The 24,818-nt window shown below is 44.9% G+C and overlaps 1 protein-coding gene across 5 annotated transcripts in view; it reads right to left on the bottom strand.

Annotated features, from left to right (window-relative positions):
* tbc1d30 (TBC1 domain family, member 30) overlaps window positions 1-24,818 on the bottom strand; it is a 41,847-nt gene that overhangs the window by 13,120 nt on the left and 3,909 nt on the right. For 3 of the 5 annotated variants that reach the window (XM_088646441.1, XM_088646442.1, XM_088646443.1), the window contains exons 3-9: window positions 16,423-16,484; window positions 14,990-15,055; window positions 13,877-14,002; window positions 10,617-10,802; window positions 9,114-9,282; window positions 7,894-8,062; window positions 3,835-3,940 (exon numbers count right to left, since the gene is read on the bottom strand). In XM_088646441.1, coding sequence (XP_088502567.1) covers window positions 3,835-3,940; window positions 7,894-8,062; window positions 9,114-9,282; window positions 10,617-10,802; window positions 13,877-14,002; window positions 14,990-15,055; window positions 16,423-16,484 — 884 coding nt within the window. Of the gene's footprint in view, window positions 1-3,834; window positions 3,941-7,893; window positions 8,063-9,113; window positions 9,283-10,616; window positions 10,803-13,876; window positions 14,003-14,989; window positions 15,056-16,422; window positions 16,485-18,608; window positions 19,145-24,818 lie in introns of those variants that run through there. The other 2 variants (XM_088646444.1, XM_088646445.1) reach the window with 2 other exon arrangements.

Here is a 24,818-nt window from a genome sequence, read left to right as displayed (position 1 = left end):
CCAAAAAGGAAAACCCGGAACCGGATCCAAAATTCCAACTGGATCTGGACTGGTAAAAAGGAAAACCCGGAACCGGATCCAAATTTCCAACTGGATCCGGATTCCCAAAAAGGAAAACCCGGAAACCGGATCCAAAATTCCAACTGGATCTGGACTGGCAAAAAGGAAAACCCGGAACCGGATCCGAATTTCCAACTGGATCCGGATTCCCAAAAAGGAAAACCCGGAACCGGATCCGAAATTCCAACTGGATCCGGACTGGCAAAAAGGAAAACCCAGAACCGGATCCGAATTTCCAACTGGATCCGGACTGGCAGGGGGAAAACCCGGAACCGGATCCGAATTTCCAACTGGATCCGGACTGGCAAAAAGGTAAACCCGGAAACTGGATTTGAATTTCCAACTGGATCCGGACTGGAAGGGGAAAACCCGGAACCGGATCCGAATTTCCAACTGGATCCGGACTGGCAAAAAGGAAAACCCGGAACCGGATCCGAATTTCCAACTGGATCCGGATTCCCAAAAAGGAAAACCCGGAAACCGGATCCAAAATTCCAACTGGATCTGGACTGGCAAAAAGGAAAACCCGGAAACCGGATCCAAAATTCCAACTGGATCTGGACTGGCAAAAAGGAAAACCCGGAACCGGATCCGAATTTCCAACTGGATCTGGACTGGTAAAAAGGAAAACCCGGAACCGGATCCAAAATTCCAACTGGATCTGGACTGGTAAAAAGGAAAACCCGGAACCGGATCCGAATTTCCAACTGGATCCGGAGTCCCAAAAAGGAAAACCCGGAAACCGGATCCGAAATTCCAACTGGATCTGGACTGGCAAAAAGGAAAACCCGGAACCGGATCCGAATTTCCAACTGGATCCGGATTCCCAAAAAGGAAAACCCGGAACCGGATCCGAAATTCCAACTGGATCCGGACTGGCAAAAAGGAAAACCCAGAACCGGATCCGAATTTCCAACTGGATCCGGACTGGCAGGGGGAAAACCCGGAACCGGATCCGAATTTCCAACTGGATCCGGACTGGCAAAAAGGTAAACCCGGAAACTGGATTTGAATTTCCAACTGGATCCGGACTGGAAGGGGAAAACCCGGAACCGGATCCGAATTTCCAACTGGATCCGGACTGGCAAAAAGGAAAACCCGGAACCGGATCCGAATTTCCAACTGGATCCGGACTGGCAAAAAGGAAAACCCGGAACCGGATCCGAATTTCCAACTGGATCCGGACTGGCAAAAAGGAAAACCCGGAACCGGATCCGAATTTCCAACTGGATCCGGACTGGCAAAAAGGAAAACCCGGAACCGGATCCGAATTTCCAACTGGATCCGGACTGGCAAAAAGGAAAACCCGGAACCGGATCCGAATTTCCAACTGGATACGGACCGGACTTTTTTTCCCCAAAAAGGAAAACCCAGAAACCAACTGGATCCGGACTGATCCTAAATTTCAACTGGATCCGGACTGGCAAAAAGGAAAACCCAGAAACCGGATCGGATTTTCAACTGGAAACGGGACTGGCGGGGGAAACCCGGATCCGGATCAGATTTTCAATTGGTTCCGGATTCTCCTAGTAAAACCTGGTGCAGATCAGACATCCAATGTATCCTGACTAATAAAGGAAAACCTGAGTAGTCTCAACAGCATTTCAAACTGAATAGTAAAAATATAACTTTCCTTGGCAGATTACTATTACTACATAGGCCTATTAACTCAAAAAAAATCTTGCATTTAAAGAATAATTCATATTAATTAATAATAGCACTTTTCTGGACACTCCACTCCGCTTTACAGGTAATGGGGAATTCAACAGGTGCAGCCCCACCTGGATGATGCTCCAGTCCTCTCACACACACCAGCTCTCAGTGGGGAGGAGAGCAGAGTGATGAAGCCAGTTCAGAGAGGGGGGTTATTAGGAGGCCATGAGGGGTAAAGCCCAGGGGGGGAATTTGGTCAGGACACTGGGGTAACACCCCTACTCTTGTCGAGAAACACCCTGGGATTGTTAATGACCCCAGAGAGTCAGGACCTCGGTTTTACATCTCATCCGAAGGACGGCGCCTTTTTACAGTCTAGTGTCCCCGTCACTATACTGGGGCATGAGGACCCACACAGACCGCAGGGTGAGTGCCCCCTGCTGGCCCCACTAACACCTCTCCCATCCAGGTACTGACCAGGCTCACACCTGCTGAGCTTCAGTGGGTCGCCAGTTGTGAGTTGCAGGGTGATATGGCTGCTAACATTATTATTAATTATTAAATGAGATAATACAAAATTATTACTTTGTAAATAAAATGTTCTCATATATTAATATCTTGCAACATATGCAATAATAATGTCCCAAGCAAAGTAGCATTGTCATTAACAACACTAGAATATCATCACACTCCTCTTTGTAGCAATGAATGAAAGGACTATCTTTTATATACTTGAAGTAGAACACCTTGTGACTGAACATTCCTAGGTGAAAAGCCTATCATTTGAAAAGCAAAAATGACAAAGCTCCACAAACATATTGATAGGTGGCTGCCTAATAAGTGTAAGCACTGACACATTTATGATAAGTTAACAGTAAGACTTCCACTTGCTGTTGGCCATCTGTTTTGGTTAGTCAATCGTTGAATATTTAAGCACATGTGAATTTGGAATTCCTCAGCAAAATACAGGAAACGCGTCAGTTGACAGGAAGAAGAAACGGTCATTTCCAGAAGGAGTAGTTCTGCGTCGGTGTGCATCAGGAATGTAAAGAGATACAGGACTGCAAAACCAAACCAAACCCAATTCCAGGACAGGATGTCGCCCACGGAGTCACACATTTATGAAGTGTCCTTTTGCTGACCATGTGTTAGCTGCAAGAGCTTGTTTAAATGCAGTATCTTTTTTTAATACAAAAATAATTCCTCCCTGGCACTAAATGGCTTCTGTGTATTGGAGTGCGGGAGCTACCCATTCGATCAAAACACAGTTCTGTCTCGGCCCATTTGCAGCGGAAAGAATTTTACAATTTTAGTAAGAATGTAAAGTGACGGTGAACGAATGAGGTTGCAGTAAGATTTCCAGATGGAAAGATGTGTCACTAATCCATTAGACAACACTGCGACTGTGAAACAACACAGGATGTGAAAATAGTGATGTTGCCGAAGGACAGTTTGGCTCATATCATGTCCATACCAAAAGCCTCCCCAGTCCAGATTCCTGGAGGTTCTTGGTTCTTACCGAGCTGAACCAGTCATTATTAGCATTAGCCACCATAGCCCAGATCTGTTTTTTCAAGCAAGTCAGATAACTCTCAGGAAGTACAGAAAGACTCTGGATCTGCACCTGCAACATTTGTAAGTGCATCTATAATAATAACATCACTTTATTAACCCTTTACAATTTCTTGCATCAGGAATTTGTCTTTTCGCATACCCCAGCTTGCTCTCCATGAGACACACAGACAGGGAGAGAAGCTGGGGGTCGGAGCGCAGGTTCTGCCATTTATACGGCGCCCCTGGAGCAGTTGGGGTGCAGGGCCTCGCTCAGGGGCCCAATGGAGTAGGATTCCTCTGCCGGCCGCGGGATTCGAACCGGCAACCTTCTAGCCACAGGCACAGATCCTGAGCCACAGAGCCACCACACCACCCCATCTGCCCTACACTGTCTCTTATTCACTCACTTTTCAGCTGAGCGAACTGGCAGGTGGGTAAAAAACAAATATACACCTGCAGTTTCATTCTGCAGTTTCACAGTTTTACTGAAAGGCCTTTGAGCCAGCCGTTAGCTTGAGGGGGGAGACAAGAAGGGTTTTGGGGAACTTGCCCCTGTCCTTCACTGACCTGCATCAGTTCGTTGGAGTCAACCAGATTGTGTTCCAGCATCTCCTGGGTCAGGCACCCCATCGTGCTGTAAAACTCGTCCGCACTCTGGCAACTCTCAATCCGCCTGGAAGAAAAAAAAAAGACATGGTGGACACCCTCCTCCCTCACCTGGGTCACATACAGTAACGTATTGAAGAAAACAACTGAAAACGCGCGCACACACAAACACAAACAACCATGCAGGCCTATTGTTATAGATCCTATCATCCAATCAACTGCAACCTGCTTTTCTGCTACAAATTTGGAACAAAATATTCAGAACACTGGGTGATGCAGGGGTCAGCATTGCTGCCTCTCAGCGCTGGGGCCCTGGGTTCAATTCTGGACCTGTAGGCTGTCCGTGTGGAGTTTGCATGTTCTCCTCATGTTCACGTGGGTTTCCTCCGGGTGAAACCTATAGGATTCTTCCCACAGTCCAGAGACATGCTGGCAGGTGTGTTCTGGGAAAATTGGCCCTGGTGAGTGTTTGTGTGTCTGTGTGCCCCGTGACTGACTGGTGTCCTGCCCAGGGTGTACCCTGCCTTGCTCCTAAAGCTTACCAGGATAGGCTCCACCTCCCCTGTACCTGCATTTGATAAATCAGTTAGCTAATGGATGGATGGCTACTTAAACAGCTGCGCTCAACTCATACCTGAAGGAGGTGTGAGCTCAAAGAAAACAGTTTCAAAACAAGAGAATCAACTGATAAATTCAAGCCCATCTTGGATAAATATTTACAATCAAAGGATGTCAATTAGAACAAACAATATGACTGTGCATTGCAGTGTGCGCAGCTGTGGGACAATCCATGTCTCCAAACATGACCAGTCAGAATATTTGTTTGTACCATTTCATTTCAGTAATTCTGCTATGAATTAGAAAAAACTGAAAAGTGAACTCTCTCTCGACTAAAAAATCACATCAACTTCTCACTGAGAAACAGTTAACAGACTCAGATTGTTTTAATATCCTACAAATTGTTTAAACGTTTCAGTATTATCTTTGTGTTCTATCACTTCTACGAAAACAATATTATGATTCCCTTTATAAACAAAATCACAGTCAAAGTTCCCCACACAAAAGTTTGCACACTAAGGAGACATTGTGGTTCTCAGGTCATTTATTACATATTCTGGACTAAACACCCTCCTTCTTAAATATTTATTAAAGAGCAATTTTTAGTGTGGTTACTCCTCTTTGGTTACATTTCTTACTCAATTCCCTGTTAAATCTCCTATACAGCAGAAGGAGACTGTGAGCTTCACAGTACCCAAAAGGAGGAGCTGGCACTAACTGGCTAACATCACTGTAAGAAGCCAGAGTCCTGACCGGGACACATGCAAGTGATCACATTACTCCTGTCCTGGAGTCCTTGCATTGGCTTCCTATCAATTTTCACGTCAACTTCAAAGTCCTCATGCTCAGCTATAAGGCTCTACATGGCTTGGCACCTCAGTACCTGTCTGAGCTACTATCTCCCTACTCCCCGCCTCACAACCTTCGCTCCTCTGATTCTGGTCTCCTGTCTGTCCCCCAAGCCAGCACTCTGGGTGACAGGGCCGTCTCCTGCTGCGTCCCAAAGCTCTGGAACTCTCTCACCAAGGATATCGGAGAGTCCTCTTTCCTGAGCTCCTTCAAATCCAGACTCAAAACCTTCTCCAGCAGAATTGAGTGTCTGTGTCTGCTTCTTGCAACTACTTCTATGTTTCTAATCCCTTGTGTTTCTTGGGGCTAATTTTATCATCTTCTATCTTTGTTACTGTTTTCGTTTAAATGCCCTTTTTTTAACATTTCCTGTAAAGGCGCTTTATAAAATAGTTTATTATAACTGTAGTTTGCAAGTACTCCACCAGAGGGCGCCTCTTGTCAGGAACAGACTGGTCCACACAACCTCCTCCAGTGTTGGGTTAATTATGCAATAATAATACACAGCAGACAACGGTTTCCACTGCTTATTTAGCTCAAGAGAACCCTTTCCATACCGTTTGGAAGGTGCATAAAACATTTTGTTCTCCGTAACAAATCTTATTTAACACCCAGCTGACAGACAGCTTTTTAAGGGATGTTTCATCACCTTGCATTAATGTTACAGTTCCTATAAATGCAGGTTCTCCATGAGTATCCAACATTTAGGAGAGTGCACAAGGGTAAGGGACCATCACAAAAGCACATGTCTTCATATGATTTATAAGGGATCATCTCAATAGTACCACAAAAGGCAAATGAAGCCTTTTAAGTTTTTCCATTTTCCAGAACTTTTATTATAGGAACAATTGCAGTGAAATTGTTTCTGCATGTTACCAGACCTATGGGTAGTGTACTCAAGAGAACATCTGAATCCTAATTGAAACCAGCCAAAGACACAGAACTGCCTTTTAATAATAGAGATTCACCTTGAATGCAAATCTGCCTGCTAATTTGATAAACAGCTACTAATATGTAAAATAGGCCCAGGTGCAGAGTTACAGTATATCAAAGCGAATAGTCATTTTCTGAATAAAACTCAATTAAAATTGTTCCATACGTTGTTCATTAAGCGAGCAACTGTTTAAGTAGAGATCATTAAAAGAACCGGATGCACAAAACAGCTCTGAATACTTACAAGTTTCACAGCTTCTTCCAGGATACTACGAAGGTGCTTTTGTGTATTTTATGTATTGCATTTTTCTTCATTATTAAACGAAAAAACTAAAATGAATCAATTAACAATCAATTCATGCTCATCAAAATCAATAAACCACGTGCAAGAAACCTCTAGTGACACAGCACAGGCTAGTCTATGACAGATAAACAACTTGTCTAATAAGGAAATACCTAGGTGTGTTTAGAAAACATTGCATAATTTCACACAATTTCAAAAGCAGAAGCACATTTCCCAAAGGGCTTCCTTATGTTATGTGCATTTTATGTAAAAACATTCAGTTTGAAGGGATGTGTTACTGCCTGTTGGATGATGAACTTAAAAACAGATATTATATATCCCTGGACAGATAATCATCCTACCAGTTATGCGACACATTTTTAATGACCCCATGAGTTTCTCCCACATGTTTAAAACAAACCAAAAAAAAAGACACTTTTCACAGAGATGTCCAAACATACAGGTTTCAGTTCTGAAAAGGTCTCGCCCCCGTCCTGGGCCGCCAGCTACACGACATCGGGAAGTTCGTCTCCCTGGGAGGTTCCGGAAGCCAGGTTTTCAGCGCGTTTTCCGGGCAGCCTTCAATCTAACTCCCGTTATCGGTAGGGAAGGAAACGGGGGGGGGGGGGGAACTGGCTTTTCGACAGCCGGATCCAGCTCTCCTGGTCGGAGAACCCGAAGAATTCCCGAGATTCCGTCAACGGCCTTCCGGAAGGTTCTAAGGGGTTGCCATGGCGACGGGCACCGCCATAACGGGTCGCGTTAACCCTCACCACGGAGGACGGCACGAGGCTGATTAACCAACCCGCCATCACGGCTTTAAAAACCGGCACTTCTCTACGGGGAGGGGATGAACACCGCCGATATTACGACAGATCCCGCCGGTGAACACACATTCACAAATTTCAGGTGTGGGAGCAGCGATCATAGTACTGCAGAAGAAGAGCACAGGCTTGTTCTCCCCAAGCGGGAAAACAGGATAACATGCTGAAACAATCCCACAGAAGTTTTTGTAACACTTAAGTGTCCAGTAATGTCCGTCATACAGTACAACTTGTTTCGGACTTGTCCACACACACAAGAGACTGAACTCAAATGCTCAAATGAATATGACCCACCAGGCATTGGGGAATTTGCCTAGAAAGACAGCCAAACTGACATTTTGCTCTGAAATGACGTGACAGCGCACTCACTGTGTAACACTCACACCGTTAACGGCTCGACGCTCTTCGATTTATGGGGAATCCGAAGAATTTTACGACAACGTGCACCCTGAACAGGTGAAAAATGAGACTGTAAATTCCCCCAACGCCCTCGGCGGGGATGAATCCACTTTCGTTCGCCTTCGCCCTCCTCGGCCCCCGGATTCTGTCCCCCCGACGGCGACGGGCACTTACTCTCCCAGCCTGGCCCAGATGGCCAGAGCGGCTCTCAGCAGGACCTCGGAGCCTTCGAAGAAGACGGAGTCCCAGATCTTGAGGACGGTGTGGTGAGGGAGACAGGTGGCGAACATGGTCAGGAACCACTGCATGGTGAAGACGTTCGTCAGGGGAGGCTCGTAGCTGCCTGGAGAAAGGGGGGAAGGGCAGGTCGCACTCACAGATAGGCCTGCCCTGTTGTGTCCAGGGGTAAAGGGGTGTAACATTCAGGATGGGTGTGGATGCAGGAGGGTTTCTGGTGAGGGACTTAGGAAGCGCAACAAGTTCGGAGCAAAAAAGGATTTATTTTAAAGTGAATAAGTGACTGGTACGTCACCAGGACACACAAACACACAGGGAAAAGGAACTTGAGCTGTGCCAAAGGAAATAAAATAAACAAAATGGAGCTGGCTAACAAGGTGAGGGGAAGCTGACCTGACTACCAAAACAAAACCCGAAACACGCGGTCTTCGGCGTCTAACACCCTAGCTTAACCTTCACTGGCTACCCAAAACCATACAAGACAAAAGGCACTCACCCGTCCTAAAGTAGTGTTACTTATACAACTACGTGTGCAGAATGTACCTGACAGCCTAAACTAACCCTTACACAAAAGTCCACACAAATACACAAGTGAACTACGAATACCAATGAAGAAAGATGTGAAGACGGGGTTAAATTAAATCCTTTCTTTCAGCCTGAAGATTAGACTTCTAAGCAACAAGCTGGAGTTTGTGACAGGAAAGGGAGAACCGATTCCAGATGCAAGCTAGGAAACCCCCTGGGGACGTAATCTAACTGACCATTGGCCAGGGTCTGTTAACTGGCCGGACACCATGACCCCCCCTTTACCACAGTAATGAGTACGTCAGAAGCAGCAAGGAAGTGTTATATATACTAAAAGTTTGTACCGGCCCTTTGAACAATACTACTTCGGCGCGCACCTGCTCGTTCACCCCACGTGGGGACAGGGGTCACTGTGGTTAAGCAGAGGCTGACAGACCACTGCTGATTTTAAAGCAGGGGTTTGGGTATGTGACAAAGGTAGGTAATACACACACACACAGCTGGAGACCAGCGCTCAGGGGGGTTTCTTAAAAACAAACAAGACCGCAACAAACAGACTAATTCTACCAGCAAATGAGTTCCAGGGAACAGCTGTAAAGTGGGAGTAGAAGGTTAGGGGAAGAAAAACTCACCCCCGACTTCTCGGTTCGCTGCTTTCTGTAGGTTGTCCAAGTGCTGCGACAGCTCAGGAAGCTTGAGCCTGAGCAGGTCTCTGAACACGGCCATGTCCACCAATAACGCACGAAGGTTGTTGGCAAAGTAGCTGTCAGGAAGGACCTTGTCAATCAGGTAGATCATGACCTGTGGGAAAACGGAGCAACGCAGACTATGAAACACCCCGAGCACGTTCAGGATGGTCGGAGTACAGCAAAGCTTGCAGAGCCCCTTCTGGATCTCAGAATCTCTGGCCGATAGCTCAAACAAGAACCCTGTTACAGATTCGGTTCAGATTTCACACCCAAGGTTCATTAAATCAAGACATCGGACGATAGGCTCACCCCTTCATGCAGAACAGAAAAGTCAGCGCTGGCCGCAATGTTTATTTGCTGCAGCTTTATTTTCATCCACTTTAAAATGGGCGACGTTAAGGCACCTCAAAGCCTTCACATGGAAGAAGGCGGAAGATGAAAGTCGCCTGTAAGCTTTCAGGGAACTGCAGTCCCAGTTTCCCCAATTTAGTTTTGAGCAATAATTTAATTTATTAAATCAAATTAAATGAGTTGACGGTATCGCAAAAACCTTTACGAATTCCACATTAAGCCCAAAATCGGGAACTTTGTGAAAGTACTGCATAGTTGCCAGTTGCGTGAATTGTGACATGATACATGAGCCCTTCCCGCTCACTAGTCACTGTAATGACCAATGTACTGTGATGGACGATTGACAAAGTACAGGTTGTGCAGCAGAAATTGCACTGCAGAAATGTTCCAAGGTGATCTGCAGGCAGAGTTAACAAGCAGTATTTGTCGGCAAAACCACCTTGAAGTTGAGAGTGATATTTCTACTGGATTAGAAGAGCTGGATTCACAAGCCTGCTTGTCTACAGAGTCACAGGGCCACTTCACCTTACCGGAAGTCCTGTTGCCTCGTTCTGAATCACAGAACATGGCGCTGGACAGACCTAGACATTTAATATATTTTGCTATGTAAACTGGAGGTTTTTACGCGTTTCATTACAGTTTGAAATGTGGTCATCGATGCCGATTCTCTGAAATACAGAATTTGTTGAGGTTGAATTTGGATAACTTTTATGAGATGTGAATAATTCGCTTTTTTTCCCCCCAGATTTGTTTTATGTCTTAACACTTGATTGCTGCGCCTGGCAAAACTAAATGACACATGACTGATTTATTTATATATATGCACTTTTTATTCTTGTGCCCTTTCTCATTCCAGCTCAATTTACGAAGTATTTATTTTATTCCTGATCCATATCTGTGCCTCAAATTGTCATTGTGTCTCAAACTTTCTGGTTTCTGTGTGTGAGGATGTTTTTTTTTTTTTCCTTTGACAGAAGACAAAATTAAAGTCTTTTGGCAGACATCATTCTTGGTTCCTTGATATAACGTTTGTCCCGTAGCATTTCAGCTTTTGGTGTGGAGGAAGGGGGGGGGGGGGGGTTAGATCGGACCGACCTTGAGCGCATCGCCCTCGTTGCCCTCCACGACCTCCAGGATGAGTGCGGCGAGCACGTTGAAGCCCTGGCAGTAGCCCACCGCCTTGTTCCAGCGGGCGTAAGCGAGCAGCACCCGTTTCAGCACCACGCGGTCCTGCTCCGCCTCCTGGCCGCAGTAGGAGCTGCAGCCGGTCCTGTGCAGGTCCTGCGGGGATCGCAGACGAGACGGGCGCCCCTGAGCAGAATCGCTTCACCTCCACGGACGCGGCCCGTCTACCAGAACCAATATCTGCCCTTGCTGTCTTGCTGGCATCTCTTACCAATGATAATAAAGCAAGCAGCTCAAGCCCAGCTCAAGCCCAGCTCAAGCCCAGCTCAAGCCCAGCTCAACCCCAGCTCAACCCCAGCGCAACCCCAGCGCAACCCCAGCGCAACCCCAGCGCAACCCCAGCGCAACCCCAGCGCAACCCCAACTGACTGGAATTTGCACCTGTGCAGCCCAGATAAAAACAGCAAAACAACAAAACACATATTACACTTGCATACTTTATTACACAGTACTGACTTCCCGTCAGTAAAATTATTTAAATTACTCAATCCACAACATCCAGGATCTACGTATTGAGGTGCCTAATGGCCTCTATATAGGTACTGTTTCAGACCGTAGACTGATTTTTGTTTCCTTTTCGCAAAAGACTGCAATCTCGGGGGGGAGGTACATTTGCTCATGTTCCCAAAGGGAAGATTTCAGCAGCAGAATTTGTTTCAGCGCCTGAACGAATCGTCTTCTGAAACTCACACCGCCCTTCTGTTCGGAGAACGATTTCCTTGCAAATATGTGCAAATCGATCAACAACATAGAGCCATGAAGGGCAGGCTCTGATGAAGCACCAAGACCCCGACAAGTCGGAGTATATTCTCGGTGCTGATTCAGAGACAGCAGCGAAGCCTTCATGACCTCCGCTTTGGGTTCAGACAATGGGAGGCACAGCTTTCTTTGAGATGCAAAACTCAGCATTAGCGTGGGTGTCACCCGGTGACTCAGGGCTATTTCCATTTCACACTTGAAATGTTGTTGGCACAGTGTTGTTAGCAAACATCCTACATCCACATAATTTCCAGGCTTCATAAAGGCTATAATTACCCCACACTCTGACAATGTACATTGCATTTAGCAGATATAGCCTTGTGAAAGGTTTTGAGCTCCTATCAGAGCCTATCACTGATCTGTTAGAATGATCTATCATAATAACTGCCGATTTATTTGTAGGGCATGGATGATTAAAATCTCCGGTTTGGTGCCCTGCCTAATGTATTTGACTAGCAACAGAAAGGCAAATTTTAACACCGCTAAGAATGGTTTATTACACATTATATTACAGAATAACCTTTTTTTTCAGCCTCAGGGAGCCAGTAGTTTGTAATCCAACTAAGGGCATGAATATCACATGTATTCATTTCCAGACCTACTGTATATATCATTGAAGCACCTGGACATAGCCAAAGTATAATGTTAAGGGTGATGTGTTTTATCTGCAGTGTAAATATTCCTCATTAAAATTTGTGTAATTTAATTCAACTATTAGTATTAACACTTGATAGTGATGGAGGAGAAATTTACTATGCTTGTTTTCTCGAGGAATGTGAACATTTTGAAAGATCTGCTACTACCATCAGACATTCACGAAGAATTTACTCTTTTTGTTTAGCTCGGATTTACACGATTGCCTATACAACCCTTTCTCTCCCTTTTCAACGTCGTGAGATCAGACTGCACCCAAGATCTTCGACTCGCCCATCAATTGCTGCTGCTAACAGATCAAACGGCGCAAGCTTTGAACTTCTCCCGTGAACTTAACACACCTGTCACCAAACTCCAGCTTTGTATGAGAAAACTACTTCAGACAGGCCTCGTCTCTACAGGATAGTTCCAGGACTCTTGTGATCTTGCCTGAAGCGTGATAGATAGAAGCCTAAACCTTTATAAAGCCGAAACAGCAATAATTGCTAGCGCCTAACTTTTCAATGACCCGTAAAGACAGCTGATTATTACTCGAGCTCACAACAACTTCTTGCTGACGTGGCAGAAAGAGTGCAGAAGTGAACAGATGGACTTTTAGGCTGCTTCGGCTCAGTATGAAAAATGATCCTGGACAACTGTAAATGTCAGTGCTTATCGAAGGTGAGGTAAGATAGCTGCCCATTGTAAAAACAAGAAACAGAAAGCCTGTCACTTTCTATTGAATACATGATGACATCACGACCAGCGTTTCCCAACTGTAATTTCCATTTTTTTATTCCACCTGTGTGTACTGACCTTTTAATTAGAGTACTTTAATTACCTTCCCTACGTCAATTGCTTCTAAGAACTGTTTCAGTTTGGTTACAGGTCTCATACGTTTTTTAAACAACTCAACAGTAATCAATGAGTGATGCACAGTATATGCACATGTGGGAATGATACCCTGCCAAACAATGCCTTTGGAAACACTTAGTTCCTTTGAATTTTCACCTTGAAAGAGTCATCCCCGATGGCAGGAATTCTGTAATCAGGTGAAAGTTAATACCCTTTTTAAAATGGATCTAGCTGGGGAAAAAAAAAAACTGAACTGAGTTTTCAAAGCATTGACTTCGATCATCGGTCACCTTTTTTAACTCAACTGCACACTGAATCTCTGAGGTTAGAAACTACTGCACCGTTCCCCAGACAATATCGCTTAGCAAGGAAGCAAACTTGACTTCATCTGCACAAATTCTGATGGAATGCTGTTGGGCATAGTTAAACACTTTCTGTATCCTCAAGTCTGCATCTCAAGCCGTCTCCCAACTTTTCTCTTTTCCTGCCATTCCCCTTACATTTGCATAAAAATTGCATTTTGTTTTTGTTCCCTTTATAAAACTTAATAAAAGCAATTAAAAGACTTCCACTTGCTAATTAATTTTCTCATTAATTTTACTGTACACAAAGTGGTGTGGGAGTATGGAACAAGCTGCCTACCTATGTTGTTAAAGCTCATATCCTGGCTTCTTTAAAGGATAGAAAGCTATTAGCTCAATTCGCTATTAGCCACCAAAGACGCTATATGGAGCAAATTCCTCCCCATTTGTGTGGAACTGTTATTAAACCCTTAAAAGTTTCCAGGCCTGTTTTACTTTTCAACGACGATCTAAATAAACAAGTATCACGATTCAGGTATCCTGCTGTCCTTAGGTTTGTAGGATTTAATGTTTATTACAACATGTAGTGTAGGATTAGAGAGACACCGGTAGCTGCAATACCTTCACTATCTGTATGCCCAGAGAATCATCATCCGGGTTACTGCGGTCGTTGAAGGCAAATCGCAAGGTCTTCTCCCAGTCTATAGAAATACTGTGCAGGTACTGATCAGCCAAAGTCAGCCAAACCTAAACAACAGAAGAACAGAGCAATGAGTACCATCATGTCTTTCGTCTTCTGAACTCCACAGGTTTACCGGAAGATCCAACTTCACAATGCAATGATGTAGTATGTTTAGCGATCCACAACCCTACATTCAGACGTAGCGCGGCGATTCCCAAAATTCTCCTCAGCCGGAAGCAAAAATGAGGCATTCAGGACGTCTTCAAACTCGCCATTTCTCACGGCAAAGCAAGAGGGTTTAGACCAGATTCATGCACAGTTTGATACGTGACAGACGACATGTAAAAACTTTAAAAGGGTGGAATCAGTAAGGAATTGGAAAGGGCTCTTAAAGAGAAGGTCAGGTTTCATAGTTTATAACCAAACACACCCCAAAAAGAGAAACGTGCAATTTCCAGAGCACCAATCAAGAACACTGGTTCTCTCTCAACTGTTTGGTTTGCACATTTAGTATATTCTTATCCAATTGTAAAACATATCTTATGACCAAACTTATACTTCTAGACTCAAGGCATCAATTCCTAGCTTTAATATCGTCTCTATGCTGGAACTTGGACAAGCAAAAGGCTGAGGCTGATGTTCGATGGGTTAAGGGAAGCTGACATTTGTCTGAAGAACTCTGTGTGGTAAAAAAAAAAAAATGGCCATTCAAAATGATCTAGCCCAGTAAAATCTAAGAAGAATGAGGTTCTTAATTTTCCCTTTTCCTGAGTAGATCCAAGGTTAAAAGCAGTATCACTAATATAATTAAATATAATGAAAGAGGGAATAAAGGAAAGATATAGACATACACTGTGGACAGTTAAAAGAGAGGGAATCGATTAAATTCAGAAGGTTTTCCTGATGAAGAACTATTGATAAAAGGCTCTCTTGGTCTAAAATACTGAACATATTACTGTATGGAGATGCTTCATTGTTCCCAGTGACTCTGCTTTTCGAACATCTTACTTAATCGCCATTATTCCACTCAATCAGAGCGAAGCTGACCTTACCCTTTTCCTCCACTCTTTGGGAATCCCAGTTGGCAGCCTGGCCACAGCCTTGAGAGCATCGTACCACTGCGAGAGAGAAGCCGAACCCAGTCAGTCCCATCAGCAAGAGCCCAGTTTCCGGACGTTAGATGTACAGGATGAAAGAGATTGTATTAGATGCACACAAAAAAGGGGATCTGTTAGAAGCCAGAGTTTCTCATTTGAAATACTTTGGATTTCAAGCGTGGATGGGTACTGTTGGAAACCGTGCTGAGGACACCCTCACACAGACGCAAGCATAGTCATTCATACATCCACCCATTTTCTAACCTCTTTATCCTGTACAGGGTGGCAGGGTCACCCATCCCAGCATGCAACGGGCACAAGGCAAGATACATCCTGGACAGGACGCCAGTCCATCGCAGGGCACACACAGATACACACACAAACTCACACTAGGGCTAATTTTCCCAGCTGCCAATAAGCCTTTGGAATGTGGGAGGAATCCCACGTGAAAAGGGAGAGAACATGCAAACTCCACACAGACAGCACCCCAGGTCTGGAACCGAACCCCGAACCCCAGCGCTGTGAGAAAGCAACGCCACACACAAGCAGAACTTCTTTATCATTCTTCACCCAGGACACTTCGATACACACTCGGGGACAGTTACTGTGTTGTGTTCGCTTTTGTGGGTCAACTAATTTCTTCTTCGTTTTTACAGTTCATTGACTCTATGAAAGTCACTTTAAACAAGGACGTCTGCTAAATGAAATATTAACAGAGGGGAAAAATATGAAGGATATACTGTACAAAGTGCTGTTGTGGTCCATTTAATTAAACAAACAGGAAATATAACTACCTACAGTACGGTACTTTTATTTTTATTGTACTTTAGTGAAAAAAACACTATGATATAGCATGGAAAATGTTCAACTGGAAGGTCTGAATAGTTTGTCTATGTATAAATTCTTTGTTAACACAACACCACAATGAATTAGGCAAGGATTCATAAGGCCCCAATGTGATCCTTAATCTTCCAATGTGAAGCTTGCAGTAATGGAATGAGAGAATTATTTCCTGGCAATTTTCTAGAATTGAAAACACTTCTACTGTTTCCATAACTGTACTAGGTTAATAGTGGTGTTGCTAATCAGGTGGTCAATATATTTGCATCCCCACCTGTTTTTGTGAATATGGTTACACGATCTTATTTTAACACCTCAACAAGAGTTTTTTTTCAAGAAAATGAGACAACCAAGTCTTGGCAGTCAAGACGAATGAATGTCAATGGCGTATGACTGCGTTGAGGCGACAATTATTCTTGAAGTCAGGTAGCTACCGAGCAATTCAAGCACGCCTTTTTGGCAAACTGCACTGAGACAGGCACAAGTCCCGTTTACTCTTGGGAAAATATTAAAAACCCCAAAGAAGACAAAAGCATACACATCTTTACCTGTTGAAATCCATTTTTGCCCAAAGATGGCTCAAGCGTAAACTTCAGCCTGGTGTCAACACCTGAATACAAAAAGAAAGCACAATAAATTTAGCTTAGAGCTTTGAACTGGCATCAGGCAAAACACAGGAAAATGAATGCACGGCCAACAGCTTTCACATCAAAACCTTCCAACTGCACCTCCGCGCAAGTACCCCAAACACACGCACAAACACGCTTAAAACATTTAGAAAAATCCCATGCAGGCAATAAAATGAGTTTTAAAAATGATTACAGGGGGGTCACCAAACATGAAGAGGAAACTCACGAAAAAGGACATACTGTAGGCCTTCATGATAACTCGAAAACTGTCCTCTTTTAGTCAATGTAGCAAAGGTATGGGGGGAAAAAAATCATCCAGAAAACCGCAGGAAGAACTGGCGACAGATGGGGGCAAATCTGATTCAGGTATTCAAAATCCAGAGAGTAAGCCCAGTGGCCTACTGCAAACTCAGCACCAGAACCAGGACTGGAGGACCGAAGTCAATGTAGCCTGAAATAGTGGGCCACTTCACCCCGAGAGCTGCACTGATCCGATGTAGCCATCCCGTCAAAGACCTTTCGGAACAAACCTGGGATCACTAGCTAAGGAGAACAAACCAGTACATGGCTGAACACACTCTCCTCCCTGTTAGCAGCCCGTTTTCTGCAATTCGACTGGTATATTTGTTTTTTTCCTGACAAAACTCGAGCGGCTTGCCTCTATATCCCAGCTACCGACCACCGAATCTTACGTTCACCATTTCCCCAACACCATCTCTTTGTGCAAAGTTTTCACACACCACCGACAAAATGCCGATAATGTAATTTATTGACTATTGCGCACGATTTCGACAAACTGACCGGTATTTCACGCGGAACGGAAACAGTAATGTCCGACTAAGGAGAACATTACGGGCCAAAACAAGAGGAGCAGCCATCGCTCAGGATACGTGAACTGTTCTCGGTACGCACTCAGAGAATGTTTTTTTTTCCCCAGTTTTAATCAAATAAGGACACGTATTAAACACTCACGGAAATGAAAGGCACAGAAATTGGTGTAGGGAGTTCGTCAAAACACAAATAATGGAAAAGCTTGACGACAGCAGGCCTCATTCAACCAGCGGTATCCACTACCTACTGCAGTTTCGCACAACGTCCGAGAAAGGTTTCTGTTATCGTCAACAGCGTTTTTATATATATTTAAATTCTCGTGTTCCGTTTAAGAAACTAAACAAATTAACGGTCGCGTTTTGCTTTTTTGTTTCAGAAACAAAATGAAGCATTCTGCCCCGATCAATCACGGCCCCTTTTCATCTTCGGCCGTCGCTGTCCAACACGCTGGTGCTGAATTTCTTCTCTCGCTGAGGTTGCTACGTCCAAGAAGTACAGAAAATGACGTGGTCAATTTTAAAAAAAAATCATTCAGCAGCCCCCGATGAAATTATATCATTAACTTGGCACTTGTTGGAGGTTCACGAATAATAATATTGCATTCGGACTGCTGCAGGAGCAACCATCGCTGTGTTTTGTAACTGTGGATCCTGCAGCAATGTCTGTCCCACGCCTGAATCGATAACGCACCGTTTCGCCAACACCCCCAGACTTTTTATATATATATATAAACACACGACAAAGACTGAACAGCCTGGCTCCGTTTCAGTCATGGCTTCGGGTTAAAAAAAACACACGATTGCCACACCAAACGCAGCAACTTCGTCGCCCTTCGTCACTCAATCCGCCTCAAACCTGCTCGTATCCGTCGCTATCGTCCTGCGATGAACAAGGATCATCGTCCCCGAAACCCAGCCCTCCTTCTCCGGACGACGCGATTTCACACACGGGGACGGAGCGCGCAATAAAAAAACATTCTTCCAAGTTTAAACCCAAAACGATTTATGCCGTGTCAATAAAAAAAACAATAAAATGTCACACCAAACGTAAAGCAAACAAAAACAGCTGCTCGAAACAAAGACCCAGTAATCGCACAGCATGAAGCCAAGACGCCCCTGGATATACGATACGAGCCCGGTTTGAAGGGCTCAGATTGTATCGCGGGCTTGACCATTAAAGATCGTTTTGCAAATGTCAGAATCGGCCCGATTGCTCACCTCACCGTTAAAAGACTCCGGATAAGAACACACACACACACACAAAACACACATCACCTGGTTCTAAAGTGCAGAGCAGTCTTGGGGCACTTCTGGAAATGCAATTGCGCTTCTTGAGGACATTGCTGATGATGTTGCTAACCCCTCCATTATTCTGTTTTTTCACACAGCCTCTAGATCTTTTGGCACAGGTGAGCCTGTCTTGCTTCATCGGTGACCGACAGAGAGGTTGCGTTCTGACACAACAATGCCCCCCTTGCCTAGAAACGTCCCTCAGATCTTCTCCAACATTGTTCCAGAAAAAGACGGGGAGGAGGAGGAGGGAAAAAATCAGTTGACTGGCCCACCCATCTTTGCTATCCGAGCCGTCTCTCTCTCCCTGATCTCGAAACCACACGAAGATAAAGGATAGCAACAATTCTTCAACGCTGAAGGAAAATACGGAGATATAATCACGGACGTGTGTGTGTGTTGTTGGTTTTATATTTTTCTCTCCCGAGTATCTGCACTGCAGCAACGGCGCGGTCCCACGGTGATCCACGCACACACCCACCCACACCACCAGCGTCATCGAAGGCGGGGGGATGCCGTGTGAGGTCCGGATCTTTCCTGTCTAATTATGAAGACCTGCCGGCTCATGGACGAGATGGAAAATGGATCTTAGGGCTGTAGGTGGCATTTTGTCGCCTTTGTCTGGGCGAAAGGACGCAGATAAGGAGTACAGGCGCACGGAGCGAAAGCAAATTTGCTTTTCGATTTGTTTTTTTTACAGTTTCACCCTCAAGTCGATATCAAACGCCAATAAATATTTCAAACACCACCTCTTTTTTTTACTAATCCCGTCAATCAGCCTACTAAGTAAACGGCGAACCCCGGTGTTACAACCTGTGATTGATTTTAAAAATAAGATTTGGTTGGGTTTTTTTTTTTGCCTTATAAGGTTTGTAACGTTACTTTATAGTTACGGGAAATGTGAATGAAGCTGGTAAACAACAACAACAACACATCGCCTTCATTTGTCAAATCAGCAATCTTCCGCGAACAGGCTTTTAAGGATTGAAAAAGAATGCACCGATTTATTCAAGAGAAACGCGTTTCAGACTCTAGTTTGTATAATATGAAATTTCAAGAGTACCTGAAAGTAAAGTGACCAGTTTTCACAGCAAAACTGATGTCAAGACAACTCTGAATGCAATCCTAGCACAACACACAGAAGGCTCCCTGCCTGAGCCCCATAAATTTAACCTGGATAGTCAAATTAAAATCCATCCATTTTCTAACCATTTCTTTCCATTCAGGTTCGCCAGGGAGTCTATCCCAGGAAGCAACGGGCGCAAGGCAGGGTACACCCTGGGCAGGACACCAGTTCCTCACAAGGCTCCCACACACACAAACACAGGACAAACATAACAATCCAAGCAGATAGCACCGCAGGGTCCCCGAGCCGTGAGAGAGCAAAATTAAAATCCAATTACCCAACCTCCGCATCGAGGCACCCTGTACCTTGTGAGCTCATCTTTGGCTTCCCGCAAGAAACTGTAAATTAATATAAATGAGTTGAATATTTAATGAGGTTCTGGAGAACATGAACTCCAATTCAACTCTTTCTGAATTATTATTATTATTATTATTGCTTACACTTATACAGCGCTTTTCTAGATACTCCTCTCAAAGCGCTTTACAGGTAATGGGGATCCCCTCCACCACCACCAGTGTGCAGCCCCACCTGGATGATGTGACGGCAGCCATAGTGCGCCAGAACGCTCCCCACACATCAGCGATCAGTGGGGAGGAGAGCAGAGTAATGAAGCCAATTCATTCATCAATTATTAGGAGGCCTTGATTGGTAAGGGCCAATGGGAAATTTGGCCAGGACGCCGGGGTAACACCCCTACTCTTTTTGAGAAGCGTCCCGGGATTTTTAACGACCACAGAGAGTCAGGACCTCGGTTTTACGTCTCATCCGCAGGCCGGCGCCTGTTTACAGTATAGTGTCCCCGTCACTATACTGGGGCATGAGGACCCACATAGACTGAAGGGTGAGTGCCCCCTGCTGGCCCCACTCACACCTCTCCCAGCAGCTGCCTTAGTTTTTCCCAGGAGGTCTCCCATCCAGGTACTGACCAGGCTCACACCTGCTGAGCTCCAGTGGGGCTGCCAGGTGGGAGCTGCAGGGTGATATGGCTGCTGGCACGGTTTAAGGTTTTTAAGGTTTTGGCATTGAGAATAATATCTCAATGAAGAATCCAACAGAGAATGAGCTGACAGTAACAGCCGTACTTCTGACTTACTATAGACTACAAAGCAGTATGCTGCTAAGGCTGGTTCAGGAGGGAGCTACGTCAGCATGCGTAAGCTGCAAAGGAACAAGTAAAGGTTTATTCCATGATGAGGACAGAGGAGTAGGGCCGCGACATTTCAGCTGTGGAGCCTCCTTCAGGAGTAGAGGAAGGCTCCACAGCCAAAATGTTCCTTTTCTTTTCTCTTCAGCGTGGAATAAACCTGATATTGCTAAGGCTGCCCGTCAATGAGCTTTAATATCCAAAGGGAGGGAGACCGTGAGAACAAGGCGGATTTAGAAGCACGTTTGAACTCCATTAAAATCCAACTTGGGGTGCAACCCGTGAAGAAGAGTGGCAGGCACCGCTTTCTCTTTAAAAGAGAATGAGCTTTTCAAAAGAGGAATTCCAAAAACGAGGCCAAAACCCTGGGATTTGCAACAGGCTTTCTTAGAGTGGAACCGGCATCACCGTTTGAACTGCATCTGTGGAGGGCCAAAACATCCAGATGTTTCGCTGCAGAGGCCCACACAACGATACAAGAAAAACAGACAAACGTCACTCACAAAGAAGACGGTACAGCACCGCATCGGGAGATGAGAGCTATTTTAGATTATGCGGAGTGAGATCGCAGAGAGGATGAAAGATTTCCCGAGTATTATCACACAGAGCTGTTGGAAATCCCCATCTTTATACTATCAATCCATTTTCCAACCAATTTATCCAGTGCAGGGTCGTGGGAGTCTATCCCAGCAAGCAACAGGCACAAGGCAGGGTACACCCTGGATGGGACGCCAGTCCCTCACAAGGCTCACACAGACACACACACTCACACCAGAGCCCAATTTCCCTACAATTAACCCAACAGTATGTCTTTAGACTGTGGGAGGAAACTGGAGCACCCAGAGGAAACTCATGCGAACACAGGGAGAACATGCAAACTCCACACAGACAGCACCCCAGGAATTGAACCCAGGGCCTCAGTGCTGCAAGGCAGCAATGCTAACAACTGCGCCGCCTAAGAAAATTCTCAATTCTCCAATAAAGTTCCACACTGGCTGTGTAGAGTGGGTGAGCATTTGTGTGTGTGCCCTGCAATGGACTGGTGTCCCATCCAGTGTGTACCCTGCCTTACCGGCATAGACTCCATCTCCCCCCTCAACCCTGAATTGGGAAAAGATTAGAAAATAAATGGATAATTGTTTTTCCATTTGGAATAAAGCAGGTGCGTTTGCATTCTGGGCACATTTTTGCAGCAGTGAATGGACGAGAGGCTTGATCTCCATTTATCTGATGGAATCAATCTTGTGCTGTTTCATCAGTGAAGAGCACCTGCTGGAAACATGGAAATCACCATAGCAAACGTCTGTTCACAAACTGAAGTCTAAATCCAGACTACTTCTATGAGCCGGCCGGTGATTCTGATAGGAGATCAGAAATGCAAATACAACAGGTCACTTTACCTCCTGTATGACTCCTCCTTATCAATGACTTACCATTTGCTATTTAGATTAGGGCCATCAAGAGAAAGAGTAGGCGAACCTGTTCTGGCGAGTTAATATTATAGAATATCGTCTAGTACAGTACTGTATATAGTGAGTGTGCCATTTATTGCATGTTTTTTCTGCATGATTTAATGTAAAATGGAATAACATGGTGCTAGGTGGTGACACAGTGATCAGTACTGCTGCCTCGCAGCACTGGGGACCCGGGTTCAAATCCAGAGCCAGGATGCTGTCTGTGTGGAGTTTGCATGTTCTCCCAGTGTTCACCTGGGTTTTTTTCCCCAGGTACTCCAGTCTCCTCCCACTGTTCAAAGACACACTGGTGGGTGAACAGGCTTCTAAGAAAACTGGCCAAGGTGTGAGTGTTCGTCAACGAGATAATCTGACATTCACTGCAGGGCAATTTTCTCAAAGAAGCACATTTTCAACTCTCAACCAATGGCAAACGGCATCAGTATGTTAAAAAAAACTCACACTAAACACATTCCATTTTTTTCCGGCACCTAAATTGACACCTTTTTGTGAAGACAGTTTTCTTTTAATTTTTAACACTGCTAAAGTAAAACAAAATTAAGTACAGTTAAGAAAGGAACTAAAGTAAAGTACCGTGCACCTAAAATTGATAAAAGTGCTTGATTAATCAGGGATCTTGTGTCTGAAACAGTTCAAATTCTCAAAGAATTGTGTCCATAAAACTTTACAAGTAGAACCAAACGCACGTAAAAGGCAGAAGAAAATTCTCTCTCTTCTCTTCTTGGGGTAGAACAACAATTAAAATTAACTGCAAAACTCATTCATCTCATAAACAGTGAGCCAGATATCCCATGCATTGCTGGTTAAACAATAAATAAAAATAAATGTGTTGGACGTGATTGCTGCAGACTATCAGGAAGTCATGCTCATCAAGAAAAAAAACAGTTTTACCATACCTGGTTATTTAGCGCTGCCTTGCTGCATGTTAATGAAAAAATAAGATCTAAGACAAATAGATACACGACACAGATTCGCTCAAGTGTTAGTCTGACCATGTCAAGCAAGTTTTAATTATACATTAAATCAATGAGCTCCTGATGATCGAAATATCCTCTGTCTTGCAATTCAAGAGAATCGCTTTAAAGACAGGAAAACAAGTTTCACAGAGCCTCCTGGGAAACCTCTGACCAGCCACACTTCCTGCTGGTTGGCGTTTCCTGTGACTGCCCAATTAAAAATCTGACCCCTTCGTTGACCAGATGGGTTTCATTTGAACGCTTCCTTCCCAGCTCTTAATCCTGTAAGGAACTTAAGATCTCCAAACTCGGAGTTGAAAAATTATGTATCATAGAGCAGCAAAGATCAAAGATCTCTCCAGGCCAGGAGCCCCTTAGTTCACCTCTCCTGGCAATGACTACACTGACCTGATCCCAGGACTCGTACTCCACAAAATCATCACTTGCAATAGGTATCCTTAACCTTGGATCACTCCTTAATAATAATTCCTTACACTTACATACCGCTTTTCCGGACCCTCCACTCAGAGCTCTTCCCAGGTCAGTGGGAATCCCACTACCCCCACCAGTGTGCAGCCCCACCTGGATGATGCTCCAGTCCTCTCACACACACCAGCTCTCAGTGGGGAGGAGAGCAGAGGGATGAAGCCAGTTCAGAGAGGGGGGTTATTAGGAGGCCATGAGGGGTAAAGGCCAGGGGGGGAAATTTGGCCAGGACACTGGGGTAACACCCCTACTCTTTTCGAGAAACACCCTGGGATTGTTAATGACCACAGAGAGTCAGGACCTCGGTTTTATGTCTCATCCGAAGAACGGTGCCTTTTTGACAGTATAGTGTCCCCGTCACTATACTGGGGCATGAGGACCCACACAGACCGCAGGGTGAGCGCCCCCTGCTGGCCCCACTCACACCTCTCCCAGCAGCAGCCTCAGCTTTCCCAGGAGTCTCCCCTCCAGGTACTGGCCAGGCTCACACCTGCTGAGCTCCAGTGGGGGGCTGCCCGTTTGGAGTGACAGGCCTGCTGGCAACCAAAAGGCAATCCTTCCATCAGCCTTCAATAATAATTTCATTTCTTTTCTAAACCCCTCCTTTCCTTCGCAGATTTTAAATTTTCGCCACCCGGTTTCACCTAAATCTCCCTTTGTTTGTTCACACTCAACTCTGCGCTCATTATTCAGTTCTTTTTCTTTTTGCTTCCCATCTGTCCTTTCTTTTTACTTTTCAGGGCAGAATTCACCCCTATCGTTCCTCCATTTCACTGTTCGCCACTGAATACGTTTCTGCAAACGCAATTCAGCATTTCTATGCCTGCTGGCATCAAGCAGAGGCGAAATCCTGAAAAAGTGGAAACTAAACCAGCAATAACACCCAGCCCTGTAAGCTGATTAATAATGATGCCTGTTTATGTTAGAAATGGACGGCGGCTGCTAAAGACGTTTGCACACTTTCCATCTGGTTGCAGAAAAAAACCTTTCCTGCTCACCCCTGGCAAG

Source organism: Lepisosteus platostomus, chromosome 9 (assembly GCF_059453375.1).
Source record: "Lepisosteus platostomus isolate fLepPlt1 chromosome 9, fLepPlt1.hap1, whole genome shotgun sequence".
Lineage (NCBI taxonomy): Eukaryota > Metazoa > Chordata > Actinopteri > Semionotiformes > Lepisosteidae > Lepisosteus > Lepisosteus platostomus.
The sequence above is the reverse complement of the archived record's forward strand: the minus strand, read 5'-3'. Positions and strand labels throughout refer to the sequence as shown.